Below are 14,182 nucleotides of genomic sequence, written 5' to 3' on the forward strand. Positions count from 1 at the left end.
TTTTTGAAAACTTGTCTCTGTGAATTGTGGCGGTTTTATTAAAGTCATAACTATATTATACGATTTGAAGATTGGTTGTTGAAGTATTGAGAATAGAGTTGGCCAATAACAAGCACTTCTGGGGAACATTCAATATAAAATATAATTATGATCATAAATGTTGTCTAGATGGGACTATTTAAAATCTCAAAATAAACTAATTTTTAGCTTTGTTTAAAGAAATTTTTAATTTTTATTGATAGCCTTGACATACAAATTTTATGTTAATATATTTTTCTGCATTTTTATAATATGTTGATTTCTTAATTATACCATTACTCAAAATAATCTTAGTGAATTTACATTTATTATTTTATTTATTTATTCATTGAAACTTTTAGAACTTGACCATGACCATGCAATCAACCTAATTGAGCTGCCCCAATGGCCAACTTCTGCCCATGACTCCTCCCCCGCGAAACCCGGAATCACCCACAAACCCCAACCCCAACCCAAATCCAAACCCAAACCCAACCCAAAACCGTTCTAAATCAAAAGACAAACGTCGACAAATGACCCGGCGCAGTGAATAAATGAATAGCAGCCAGTCGGCAACTCGAAATGAATGTGTTCGGTAACAATTCATTAAGCAAATAGAAATGTGCGCTAAACGCATTAAGAGATTAGCACACATCGAGCAGGAACAACAATGTCTCCGGGCAGTACAGAAGACCCAATACCAGGGAGCCAATACCCATCGATAAACCGAATGGAACTGGCCAGCGTAATGACCCTCATTTGCCGTAACTTGGTGGTCCGATGGTCTGATGGCCTTTTGGCCCCTTCTGGTTAAATTTAATTGCCGGCCAAAGGAGACCTTCCACATGCGGTTAACACTCGGATCGGTCTTAGTGTGTGAAAAGGTGAAATCACTGTTGCTTCTGGCTTGTTAAGTGCTCATTGTTTCGCCAACAATGTTGACGGGCCCTTTGAAAAGCAGCCACATGTGATGGGAAGTGATGTGCTGACTGACACTGTCTCAATGCAAAGCGAGTGCAAAGCGGAAGTTGCCAGTTGAAAATCACTTAAGTGCAATTTCGGTTTTTGAAATTGCAGAATTTCGGCTGGCGGGGGGTTAGTGGTTAATGGTAGTCATTATACATACATGTTACACAATCAAAGATTAACAAAGAGAGACACATTCTAATCCTTTTTTCCTGGCAAAAATAAAAAAACCCTTAATATGTTGCTCATATAACATCTAAGGGAAATGTGGATATTACAAAATTGGTTTTCCTAATCAAAGACTTTACATATTTAAGGGATAGATTTTTATAAAAGGGAGGAAGCAAACATTTTCTGATAGCTATAAATTCAGTAAATCTAAAATTCACAATGATGTCAAATCTTAAGAAGGTGTTAATTGTATGCCTCTCAGATCCTGTCCAATATTATATTTCCCGTTTGCGTGTGGCGTATCCTTCCCAATCAGTTTTCCGGCCAACCTGCTAAGGAAGTGACCCACATTGAATACTTATCCTCATCTCCCTGCCACCAAACATCACGTTCCGTCTTCCTTTCTTGTTCCTGTTGTTGAACACAAATTGTCGCTATCCTTTTCATCAAATCTCTCCTCGTCCTCCCCAACCCCATATCCTTTGCTTTTGTCCGTTGGTCATGTGATAAACGTTTATGATTATTTTTATGTTTCATCCGTTCGACTCTCGACTCGACTTTGGCTTGCCAATTTGACGCTGATATATACAGGGACTTGATTTAGTTTAAATAGCGCTGGGGGAGATACCAGTCAGGACGAGTCGCAACTACACTTGGGAAAAATTTTGGGTGAGTTAATATAATGTTAGACACAAACCAGTTACCAGTTGTAAACGGGGAAATGACAATTATGAACACAATAATTCAATAATTTCTTGATAATTTATTTTCAATTTAATTCATAATTTAAAAAATAATTTGTATATTTTTAAATTTAAAAGAGATTACAGTCAATGAACGTAAAAATATTTGTTTTCTTTTTTAAAGGCTACGATTATGCAAAAATAACATGACCTAACCTCTTCTATTTCGGAAAATATTACCTAAAAACATAAAAAAATATATGGGTGAAGCTCCCTGATAAACACAACATTTTCAGTGTACCAACATCTCCCGGAAAATGCAATTTATGTGTTTGGGGAATGGGCAGAGCACACAAAAAAACTCGAGTCACACGTGACTGCAGTGAACGTTGCCTTCGCCACCCACCGCCCCCTGCCCTCTTCCGCCCACATGTGTGAACAAATATTTTTTAGAGGGTGTCCGCCCTTTATGCGGGTCCTTTCTGGTACTCTGGCTTTCTGGTGTCCTGATGTCCAGCCCCGGCTACGTGTCATTTGTGCTATCTGGCCGAACAAATCTTTCCGCCACTGCCCGCTCTTCCCAGCTCCGCAGACCGGACCATTTCCATAATCGTTGGTTAAACAAGACCGCTCACACATGCCTGGTCAAGCTGACCGCAGTTTATGCCCGGGGTTTTACGGCCCTCGGCTCCTAAGACCCGGCCGGAACCCTTTGTGGACCTTGTTTGAATTATGCTTTTACATATTTTTATTCACTTAACACAGAAAAAAGGGGTGCAAGGGCGAGAATACATGCTCGTAGATGTGGGAAGGTGGCCCGGCTTAATCAAATTATGGCTTATCTCCCGGATGGTGTCGACTTGGCGGAGGTCAGAACGCAAATAGCCATAAACATGTAGATTAAATCCCCATTGACCAGGTCCCATCACCCACACGGCCTCTCGTGTGACCTTGTTTCTTCCGGCAGTTTTATTAGGTATAAACTCTTTAATGGGGTCCACACAATGCAGCGCATATTTGCATATAAATCTCCTAACTTCTGGTAATTAAAACTCTAGTTTTATGGATTGTTTATGCATGGCAAGGATCAGAAATAATAGATAGGGGGAAAATATTTGACCAACTAGGATTTTACTTGGCATATTTTCTAGCATACTTATGGGGGTAACCCCAATAAAAACGAAGCCGTAGTAAAATTCTTTTATTAAGGAAGTAGAAGGTTCCCGATGCTTGCAATCCTTACTGTTTCTTCTTTAAACTCTTTGCATAAAATTAGAATTCAAGGCCGAACAAGTTAAAGAACCATTCAAGACAATGCTTTAACATTTTTCACAAATGTACCCCCAAAATGAGCCACAAAAAATCCATAAATATCGACTCGGAACCATTGGAGCAGTCAATGTATGGGGAAAGACCCCCGGCAGCAGTCAAGGAACCGGCATCATTCCATGCTCAATTCAAATGTTGTTCAATCTCATTCAAACAATTTGTATCGTAGTTTTATTACCACAATAAAACGGATTAAGCAGTTCGCCCTCCCCGGCAGCTGGGAAAAGGATACAATGGAGTCGGAACCGAGAAAAGAGGGCGTGCCCCTGCCGGTCGTCTCGCTGGTCGTGTGTGTTCGCCTTTTAAATTGGTTGAATTTCCGCACGAATTAAATTTTTTCCTGCCAAGTGAAGGAGCGGGGAATATTTCACGCTTCGACAGTTTGACGATTGGGGGGGCATGGCCATATTATAGAGTCCTTTCCGGAATATTTCACACTTCGCCCGTACAAATCAGCGACACGTGGCAAGTGCCATATAATTTATAACAGCGAAAAAAGGGCAAAGGAGACCAGACCCCAAAAACTTCGGTGGGTGTCGAATTGGATACGCTCAATCTGCCCAAGAATTTTTCAACTTATTTTTTAAGCCGACGAAACTTTAAACTTTTTGTCGCTCGTTTTTTGTGTGAGACTTTCCACTGAAGCGGTCATTTCATTTGGCTTAAAATCGTATCATCCTCATTCACCAGTAAATTAATATTTTCCTTTGTGTCATTCTACAGTAAATTTTTATAATTTTCTTTCGAGTTTCTCAAAGAAGGCGGTTGCTTCAATCAATTTGCTTGGCTTTTACGCTGGGACTGCTCCTTTCAATTGACCAGAGCTTTGTTGAAGGTCCCTCGGCCACCATCTATCCGTACATATGTCTGATTCGTATCTAAATCTATTACAATTCATATTTATATGCCAAGCACACTGATAACCACCCTCCTCTTCTGAAAGTTTTTATTTTTGGGGACGGCAAACAGTGCGGTTCGGAGAGATAAATTTTTCTTATTTTATAGAATCCCTTAAATAAAAAATTAAATTGTGATTTATTATAGTATGATTCTGATGAATCTTACAATATATTGAAAGATTTAAGTAATAATAATGGATTCCTTTTTAACCAATTTGGTAGATTACGTATGGATTGTTCATATTTTTATAAAGATCTCAATCCTATACAAATTTTTTAATAAAGATGAAAGTGGAAAATATTATAAATGATATACGAGTATGTATAAGATATTTACATCCCATCCCTTTAACCTCAATTTTTCCTTTGTAAGTCCATTGATTCCAATAAAATCTAACTTACACACACGCCTCGCACTGTACGCGTACGGGTTAAGTCAAGTGTTAAAGAGTTTTTTGAAAGACATCTCCGTCTGGTTTCTCCACTTCTTGTGTCGCAATTTCTTCTCGGTCCGGCTACCCCTTTTATGAGCCCTTTCCGTTTCGCCGATTCTGCTTAGCCTAATATCCAAATAAACATACTTTATCCGTTATTGCCGTCGAATTTATGGTTTCTTAAATGCCACCCCGTCCGCTGATGGACTTCCCGGATGGAAATATGAGATGGTAGCTGCGATTTTGATAAGGGTCCCTGGAGTTTCTTTAGTAAAGTGAGTTCAATCTATATTCCCGACTGTTCGACAGCTGGTAAAGTTTATTGGGTGGAGCGATAAGACAAAAGAGCGAACTTTTCTTTGAAGTTTATGGTTTTTACACATACACTTCCCTGTGGCTTCTGTTACCACGAGTATCCGTTGTGCATTGCCAATTGCAATTAAGACAATGTTACAAGGTCACTTGGTTTTTTGCACAGATAACAGAAAAAAGGCAAAAAGCGGCGCCGCTAACGAAATTGCAAATTTTGCACATCTACCGAAATGCAACGCTATGTTGTAAAGTGTATGTAAGTACAAGCGTCTGCATATATATCTGTGGAATGCAATTGAAATCGGTGACAACATAATGCCCCATACACCTACCCCAATGCCAAAGGCGGCAGCAGCAACAACAGCAGAAGCACCAGGAAAAGATTCATTTTCCAGCGGAACCTTTCCAATGCGCAGGTCCGAGGCTGGAAAATGAATTACGTGGTGTCCTCCTAAAGGAGGGGAATCCCCTCCCACGAGCTGTCTGTGTGTGCGTCTGTGTGCCTTTTCGTAATGGTGGCCGTTGCTTAGGTGTGAACTCTGCAAGGAGAGAGCGTTTAAGGTGGTGTGAGTGAGTGGGAGAGCGAAAGAGAGAGCAAGCAGGGACTAAATAGAAATTAACCGTAATAACAACAACAACAAACCCATTGGAGCAAGCGCATATTTCATATTTTACCAGTAACGCCCACGCCCACTTTGCGTCTGTGTGCGTGGAGTTTGTTGGTGTGCGTCTGTTTGCAGGTGCTTTTCAATTATCTTTGGCAAACTGTTAAGTAAATACAGGTATACATAGCTTTGCACATAAGAAGATTCCTACATCTGTTCGCATTTATTTACTTTTCTAATTGTGATGAACCCTAGACACAAAAGGTAAATATATTATTTTAAAGTGAAAACTCAAATTGTGTTTAAAGTTTGCGGCCTTTAAAAACTAACAAAAGCCAATTAACGATTTTTAGGAATTAATCAAAAGTATCTTGACGCTTTATTTAGTATTTTGTTCTCTATGACTGCTTAAATACCATGTGCTACCAAAAAAATCATATTTATGCAATTTGAGCAACGTATTTATATGAATATTAACCGACTTAAGCTGTGTTACGGAAGAGTTATTATAAATGCTTTGTTATAATTCCATTTTGTTAAAAATATATAATATTTATTTTTATCACACAAATTGTGTTACCCATGGGTTATCAAACAAATTACCTTTTTCAAAAAATGATTCCTTTTACACCACAGAACACCCACCAAAATTAAAATTATTTTTTTATATATAATATTAAAATATTTATTCTTCTAATAAATTGTGGCAAACACGTTTACTGTAGCACGGTTTATATCGTAAGCATACCAATTGGAATGAAACAAGTAGTCTCCATGAGGAACTGGAAGAACTTCTGTTAATTGATTATTAACATGCTCTATAGGAAGTTTTTCAACAAGAAGATCGTACTGAAACAAACAGGGAAGATACCCTTATAAATCGAGAACCAAAACAAAACTAAATTGGGGTTCACATCAATGGGGCAGGAATGATTGATATTGGAGTGAGCCTTAAAGAAGCCGTAAATGTAATTTGCAACTGGATTAGCATTCGGGTTTTTTATAAATCTGCAACCATCTACTGTCAGATTTTAAAAACGAAAAGGTTTATAACCATTCAAACGCTTCATCAATGCTACGTTAACCTGAAAAGATACAGTCTGCTGGTGATAAATTATAAGAATTTGAACACTTACGAACTTTTACTTTGGTAATGGGCCTTTTCCACAACATCACCTTTAGGGAAAGGTATTTATAAGTACTATTCACTGGTTTTAAAAAGCAATAGTCAAAGCTGGCAAACTCAGGGTCGTGGGAAGTGCATTAACGTTGATAAACTCCACTTTGGATGAAATCTGAAATATTGTTGATGAGAAAACAATAGTTTTATTTATTTAGAGAATGCTTTTACCTCCATAATTAAATAAGCGGTGAGCCCATTTCAACATCAATTAAGTACGAATTTTACGATCATTTATATAAATGGGTATTATTATATTTATATAATCTACTTAAACCAAATGATGCTTGATGTTTCGTTTTTTTTTTAAGTTTTGCAACCTGACTTTATTGTTATTACGAGCATTGTAGTCAAAGAGAAAGGCAGTATAATTTCAGGTGGAGATATTCTGCAGAACCCTTTTCCAAAACCAATTTCTTGTAAGGAAGCTGGAGATAGAGACATCATTAGAAAATCATGTAGTGCATTAGTCGAACTGTCGTCGCCACACCCCCACTCCATGGGCCACACCCCCACCACCCGGGACCCCCGCCCACTCCGGGGGGCAGCCGCAATTGCCATTATGTTGAACACGCAAGTCAATTGATGCAATTTGTCCGGCCAGCCGGAGAGGAGAGTCCTCGTTCGGCCCGGGCCAGGGGCAATTTCCCCAGTGACAATCTGACATGCCGTAACAGGTTCACGGTCTGACGAATAGTGGGTGGTGCCCTGCGGGGTGCAGGGCCACGGCACTTGGGTGGCAGGGGGTGAGTCCGACCGCCTGCTCTCATCAACAGTTAGCAGCTTCTGCTGGTGATTTAAGGGTTGCCTGCCAGCCGGCTCGCCCTTAAATGAATTGCGGCGATTTATTGCGGTAATACTCATTTAGCGGACCTGCCCCGGGGGGAACAAAAAATGGAAGAAAGAACTCTATAGCCGAAGAATTGTATAGAACTTCCAGATACCCAGTGCTTTTAGGTCCAAAAACTGCGCATAGAAATAGATACATATATCCCATATAAGTTTATCCCCTAAAAAAAAATGTAGTATGTATTTCTGATTAATTTTTACGGATTTTGTCTTAAAAGCTACCTATGGTTTTCTAAATTTTTTGGGATTGCATCTCAAGAATTTTTTTTACAATTAAAATTATTTATAAAGTGCATTACAATAATCTATTCTTAGTTCTTCCTAAATTATATTATAATTTGGAACCCTAGATAACCTCATAATGATATTATTTAATCCACAACAATAAGCATTTATAAATGAGGAATGGTATTGCATAATTGTCTTATAACAATGTATTTACAGCAAACATTTTTCCACTAAAAAATATAGATGCAAAGTTAAAAAATCGCAACTTATGTATGTAACTCCAAGAAAAAATTTGGAATAAAATCCTTGGGTTTAGTAATAATTTTTCTTGATTTTTTAGATTATTTCCAAAATCTATAAATTGTTTTATCATACCCAATCCCCAAAAAACAGGGTATAGGACGGACTCAAGTTGAGTGCAAACAATGCACACAATAAAAATAAATCTCTCTCGAACAAGTGTGTGTTTTGCTACACCCGTGGGAAGTCCGGGTGAGAAGTTGTCAATTACTTGCGAATCGATCTGGCCAAGTTCGGCTTTGGCATTCATGTCACCGCCAGGTGACCGGGACCTCCTCGAATAATCGCCCTAATTGGGACCAATCGCCTTCACAGAATACATGGCGGGAAAGTACGTGATATGCATTTCCACCTTTCTAGGCAATTAATAAGCCCATTCCGAATCGGCGGCCACGTAAATCAGCATTATGTCGAGGGGGGCAATGAAAATGAGCTCTAAATTCAATTACGAGCCTTGTCTTCTTCATTTTCGTAGTCCTCACTCCCACATAAATCAAGAGTCCTTGCTGCCGGGTCCTGAGATGCTAATTTACGCGAGACCTGAGATGTCTTAGTAGATGCTAAGCGGCTTTGCCGCTCATAACTCACCCGGACACTTTGTCACATTATGCATTTAAATTTAATGTGTAATTTATGGGCGGATTTGTCGACCTTCCCGCCTGCGATGTCTGTTAATTAGAAAATCAGTTTGGAGCAGCGTTGTCAGGGGTACAATTTGTGGATAGAGTGCTATTTGTGGGACATTGAAGGAAGTTAAAATCTATTTTTGTTTAATTTAAAAGATTGTAATATATAAATATTGTTTACAATATTACATTTTTTTTATATTTTTTTTTTATTTTTACATATATTACAGTTTAGATACTAGTGGATTTTTATAATATTTGTTCTCAAAGGTTACTAGGTACAAATTAAAAAATATCCCCAAAGTAAACTAGGTGCCTAGTTCTTCCATTCTTCCTTAAACTATTTCGGAAACACTAGACTCACACCCCTATTCCCGATGCGTGGGAGTAGTACTTGCTCCGTCATGATATGTGGTTGGTACTCTATTAATTACACTCCATAATGGTTACTTCCGCTGGGCCACATAATAGCATAATTAATCGATATTAAATGAGCATCAGCCGAACAATAAACGCCGGAAGCCTGCCACAAAAGGTTAAATTAAACGAAGTAATTGTTACACAGCCACAGCCGTTGAAAATCGACCCCCTCAGGCAGTTGGCAGGTCCCTGAGGAGGGTTGTACTGACTGGGTCCTTTACAATGCATAATAAACAGTCGAGCGGGCACGGAGCAAACAAAAGTGGGGAAACGAAGCTCGTTGAGATTTTGATTTTTAAACGGCCCATCGGGGGGTGGAAGGGCGGACTGGTTGCGATTGAAAAGACAAGGCTGTAAAGCGCACAAAGTCACACGGCAGGTGGCGTTGAAAATTTCTAGAGTGGGTGGGTATCTCGGCACACAAAGTGATTTAAATGCACTTCTAATGGGATGAAATTATATACTGTCTGAGCCTGAGGTACTCCAGCTCCCTCTCCTTTTCTATACCAATCCCATTTCCACTCCGATTTGCGGTTTCAAGGGGAGGACATGAATATGCATGGATTTGCGCTTTTGATGTGCTAGCCATCAAGAAAGCATAAGCGAAAAGGGACACCTTAAACTTAAGCTAACTTACGACCAACTTTAACTTAAACTGTACATTTTTTAATTAAAATTTCTCCCATAAAACAATAATTAATGCCCTTCAGGGCCAGCGTCTTGATAATTTGATGGCTGGCTAAAGCCGCTTAGAATAATTTCAAAACAACAATTTGTGACTGCCTCATTTCAGAGGTCACACTTAGCATCTTATCAGAGCTTAGCAGCTGGGGTCACCACACGCGTCGCTGGCCGGCCAGCTGCGGTCTGTGATTACAGCTTCTGGCGCTCCAGATGGAATTGAAGCGGTCTTAAGTGTCCATTGGGTGGTGGAATGTTCAACTCCAAGCTTCGAATTGAAGGCCCATAGGCATATCGATGCAGGTGCTTTAAACGAGCTCGAAATTCATCCTTCGAGCCAGGGAAAGTGATGATTTCGTTAACCAAATGCGGCTCTGGGACGTAAAAGTCATCACCTGCGGATAGTAAATATCGGAGGTTTTCCATATTTCTATGTTAAAGCGATCATTTTTGAGATACACACCTGGTAAAACATAAACCATAGATCCTTCGCAGTCATAAGCCACCGGCAAGTACATGGTAGTGCCTAGACCACTACGCTTGATGGCAAAATCCAGCATGCTCTTATAATCCTTGATACCCAATAAGCGTGACAATTCGTATAACTGTGGAGGCAGGAACCAAACCTCGCCGAGATCGGCCAGTCGCAGGAGTTCCAGCGGTGTCAGCCACTATTTCAATAAGAAACAAAACTACAGTAACAAAAGACGCTTATAGGAGATAAACCTCACCAGCGACTCCTTGACCTCGGAAGGTTCTTCCAGCAATTTGGGACGCTTATCCACAAAGGCCATAAAGAAAACCGTTTCGTAGCTACAGACATTTGAAATCAAAACTTTAGAAGATCCTTATTCTTATTTTCAAATAGGGTTTTAAGCCAAGCACTCACCCCTTTTTTATAAATCCTGGACTTGCCCAGGCGGACCACTCATGTAGGGCCCACAAATCCGGCACAACTTTGAGCTCCCGGCAGAGGTTCAAGAACTCGCCGGGTTTGTCGTGCACCCTGCGCTGCCACGCCTCCAGATCGGGGACATCCTGAACGCAGGTCACTGCACTGAAGTCCAACTGGCTGCGACTGCGACACAGCAGCAGCCCCACCTCCTCGAAGCACTCCCTCACAGCGGTGAGCCGCAGTGTAATCTCCCTGCAATGAGAGACAAAGGTCAGAGATTAAACTCGTAATCTGATGGCCAAGAATCTTTGGACTCACCGCGCCCAAATGCGGGAACGCTTGAAGAACCGATCGTAGCAGCCGGTGCCCTGGGGCGCTAGGATTGCCGGACGATCGTCGCGGTTGAGCACCAGGCGGCGCAGTGCCTCCTGCGGGACCCCGAACTCCTCGAAGTACTGCAGCCAGGCCACGTTCTCATCCGCCTCGGTATCCAGAATACCACCGGGAAACACGGTCTGGTTCACCATTACCGCTGTGGCATCGCTGCGTTTTAGCATTAGCAACTGTAAGATGAGGGGCAGGTAATTTAGGTAGATTACCATATCTGGTAAAGATCTCTTAGCTCACCTGGTAATCCTCGCTTTTGCCGACATCTTTGGACACCAGGATAACGCTGGCTGATGTGCGCCACTTGGGCGGAGCAGCAAATTGACTCATCTCTGCGATACAAGCTTAATATTTAGCTAAACTTTTTGATTTACACCCACAACATGAAATCAAAATCTTGTTTTGCTCCCTCCAATTCGATCAGCTGATTGGCCCGCGCCTATCGATAACGTCTCCTGCTGTAGGAAGTGATCGATAATCCGGTAATCAGCGCTTTTAATATTTGAAATTTGAATTCGTGCGAAACTCGAATTTTTCGCCAGATTAAAGAACACAAAAACAAGCCAAGCATGCTTGCCTAGAAGAACAAAAAACCGAAATAGATTAGTTTGTGCTCACCACACGTGTTCGCAAACATATTTAAGCTCTGCCCTTGGTCAACCAGAGACACTTGCAATTGGTATTCCCAGACGAAAGCAACTTGCACTTGAAATGAAAGTTTTCATCACGATCTTGTTCCTGGGCTTGTGTCTCAGTGGTATCCAAGCGGAGGAGAAGTTGGAGAGCATTGCCGATCTCCTGAAGGATAATGCCAAGGGCGTAGAGACGGCCAATGTACTCCTGACCAGGATTGCAGCAGTCAGCGAGGAGACGCAGCTTGGCTTGGCCGAGCAAAAAGAGGCCCTAAAAGCTCTGAGCCTCGTGGAGGGTCTGCTGTCCAAGCTGACCCTCGCCCTGGAGGCAAGTTCCCAGAATCTGTTGGCCACCCTCTTGAACACCTCCAAGCAGGGCGAGGAGTATGGCAATCGCACCGAGGCAGAGTTTCTCGAACTGGCCCGCCTGCAGGAGGGCACTAAGGAGCTGATCAATGTACTGGAGGCCAAATTGGATGCTTACCAGCGGCATGTGCTCCATAGTTCCCGGAACATTGACAAGAGCATCGACGGACTAAGCAAACTGATCACAAGGACGGTGCTGCCACAACTTAATGGGCTGAAGTGCACCTTCGATAGCTTGGAAACGTCGCAGATCAACGTGGAGGTGGAGCTGAAGAGCCTGGCCGGAGTCAAAGAACTTGGTGAGAACTCCAACTACAAGCTGGACGTGCTGGAGGATCAACTGAAGCAGCTGAATCGCACTCAAGAACAGCGCCTGGACAATCTGATCGATGCGGTGAAGCATTTGCAGCCCCATAGCTCCTGGAAAGTGGAGGCAGCGCTGCGCGAACTGATCATCTCCCAAAAACGCATCGAACTGGATCTGGATGAGTGCAGTCGACACCAGCCCGCTCCGCAATACGGCTACCAGGATGAGTCGTATCTGCCCATCTATGGAGAGGAGGTTCCAGAGCCGCAGTATGCCCAGCCCAAGCCCAAGCAAGTGGATCTGGAGCAGGTGTGGAGCATCAAGGAGCCGCCAAAGCATGGTAAGTTGGCTTTTGTGGCATAGGAATTGGTTCAGAAATAACACGTAGTTCCATTTTACAGGAGAGTACTCTGGGGTCCACAGAGTGTCTGCCTATGCCCAGTCGCCTGAACCCAAGGAGAACCAACAGAGGTCCAGTGCCGTGTCCTGGCGGCCATTGCTGCCCTGGGAGAACGTGTCCCCGTACCAGTCTGCTCCGGTGCACCACCACCAGCCATGGAAGCCAGCTCCCGTCTACGGTCCCACCTCCCAACCCAAGCAAAATCCATGCCCCAAAGAAGAACAGTCCGCTCCGGCAACCTATGTACCTTCGTCATCCGTTCACCAGTCTCCCAATCCCGATGCCTTCAAGCCACCTGTAGAATACAAGCCGAAATCTAACCAACAGCAATCCCACAAACCCCAACCCAACCCCGAGCAATCCCAAAAACCACAGTCCTACAATCCTCAATCATCCTACAAACCCCAATCTTACCAGGAGCAAACCCACAAGCCTCAATCGTACCAGCAGCAAACCTACAAGCCAGAACCCATCCAACCAGGAGAGTCTTACAGGATTTGGTACGGAGATACTTCGCTACCCCAAGGATATTGAAGATATTTGAAACTGGCGCAAAGCGTTTTCCCCAAATCGACACAACATTTAGAAACAAATTTTTATATATTCACATAGAAAATTGTATTATCCTTTTTAGTAAATTTGTATATGATTTAAAAATTAAATAACTATGCAAAAATATCTCATTCGGATTTATTTCTTTTAAGGCTTAATACTCAAGCACAAAATATTTCCTAAAAAAGTGCTAATTGTCAATTGTGTAAATAATATTCCTTAACTTGTTTAATAATGGGTATTTTTAGGTACCGGGGGGATTCAAAATAAAAGTAATTTTTTGCATTCAAAAATCTTTTAAATGTAATTACTTCATGGGTTTTATAATATATAAACATATTTGTATGTTTGTTTTATTCTTACCACCTGAGAATGCACATTAAGTGTGTTTTAAATTTCAAAGCTGTAATGTTTAATAATTTTTGAAAGTGAGGGGATAGATAAGGTCCAAAAATATCCATCACATAACTAAAATACTACTTTTCTTCTGAATGTTTGATATTAATCCACAGTTTTGGGGAAACAAAATGCTTGATAAGTAATACAAATACCTAAATATAAAAATTAATATCCAGTTTTTCGGTCAATAGATACGAAATATTGGAATGTATGTAAATAGAAATATTAACCGGCAGTCGTTTTTATAAGTGTTATTGCCATATCATACCTAACTAGACCTATTTTCTGAATGAATTTGAACAAGAAGCAGCTGGGGCACGTTTTTCGGTGATATCGTAGTACCGTTACGCACAAAAAACCAGGTCAATCTGTTCCCAAAGAGAACTGTTTGGAAACAAAGAAGAATTTCAAGACGTGACAATCCCTACATTTTCTCCATGTTGCCAAAATGTCGATGGACTAAAAAGTGTTTAGTATGACAGCATGACACATGTACCATTTGAGATTGGAGTTTGGCTATCAGTTAGTGGCAAAAAAACCGTT

General features: G+C 41.3%; 2 protein-coding genes and 1 pseudogene across 2 annotated transcripts; 1 reads left to right on the top strand and 2 right to left on the bottom strand.

The window, feature by feature from the left end:
- Positions 1–6,110: 6,110 nt before the first annotated feature.
- On the bottom strand, positions 6,111–6,665 carry LOC108032336 (uncharacterized; annotated as a pseudogene).
- Positions 6,666–9,664: 2,999 nt separating this feature from the next.
- Positions 9,665–11,403, bottom strand: LOC108032805 (acyl-coenzyme A diphosphatase NUDT19). The gene is made up of 6 exons (XM_017106812.3): positions 11,224–11,403; positions 10,915–11,159; positions 10,591–10,848; positions 10,433–10,514; positions 10,165–10,372; positions 9,665–10,096 (listed from the first exon to the last, which is right to left on the bottom strand). Exons 1-6 carry the CDS (start codon positions 11,311–11,313, stop codon positions 9,894–9,896), a joined length of 1,086 nt encoding a protein of 361 aa, XP_016962301.1. The 5' UTR covers positions 11,314–11,403; the 3' UTR covers positions 9,665–9,893.
- Positions 11,404–11,641: 238 nt separating this feature from the next.
- LOC108032435 (uncharacterized) lies at positions 11,642–13,366 on the top strand. The gene is made up of 2 exons (XM_017106258.2): positions 11,642–12,628; positions 12,690–13,366. Exons 1-2 carry the CDS (start codon positions 11,695–11,697, stop codon positions 13,220–13,222), a joined length of 1,467 nt encoding a protein of 488 aa, XP_016961747.1. The 5' UTR covers positions 11,642–11,694; the 3' UTR covers positions 13,223–13,366.
- Positions 13,367–14,182: the final 816 nt, after the last annotated feature.

This window comes from Drosophila biarmipes, chromosome 2L (assembly GCF_025231255.1).
Source record: "Drosophila biarmipes strain raj3 chromosome 2L, RU_DBia_V1.1, whole genome shotgun sequence".
Classification (NCBI taxonomy): Eukaryota; Metazoa; Arthropoda; class Insecta; order Diptera; family Drosophilidae; genus Drosophila; species Drosophila biarmipes.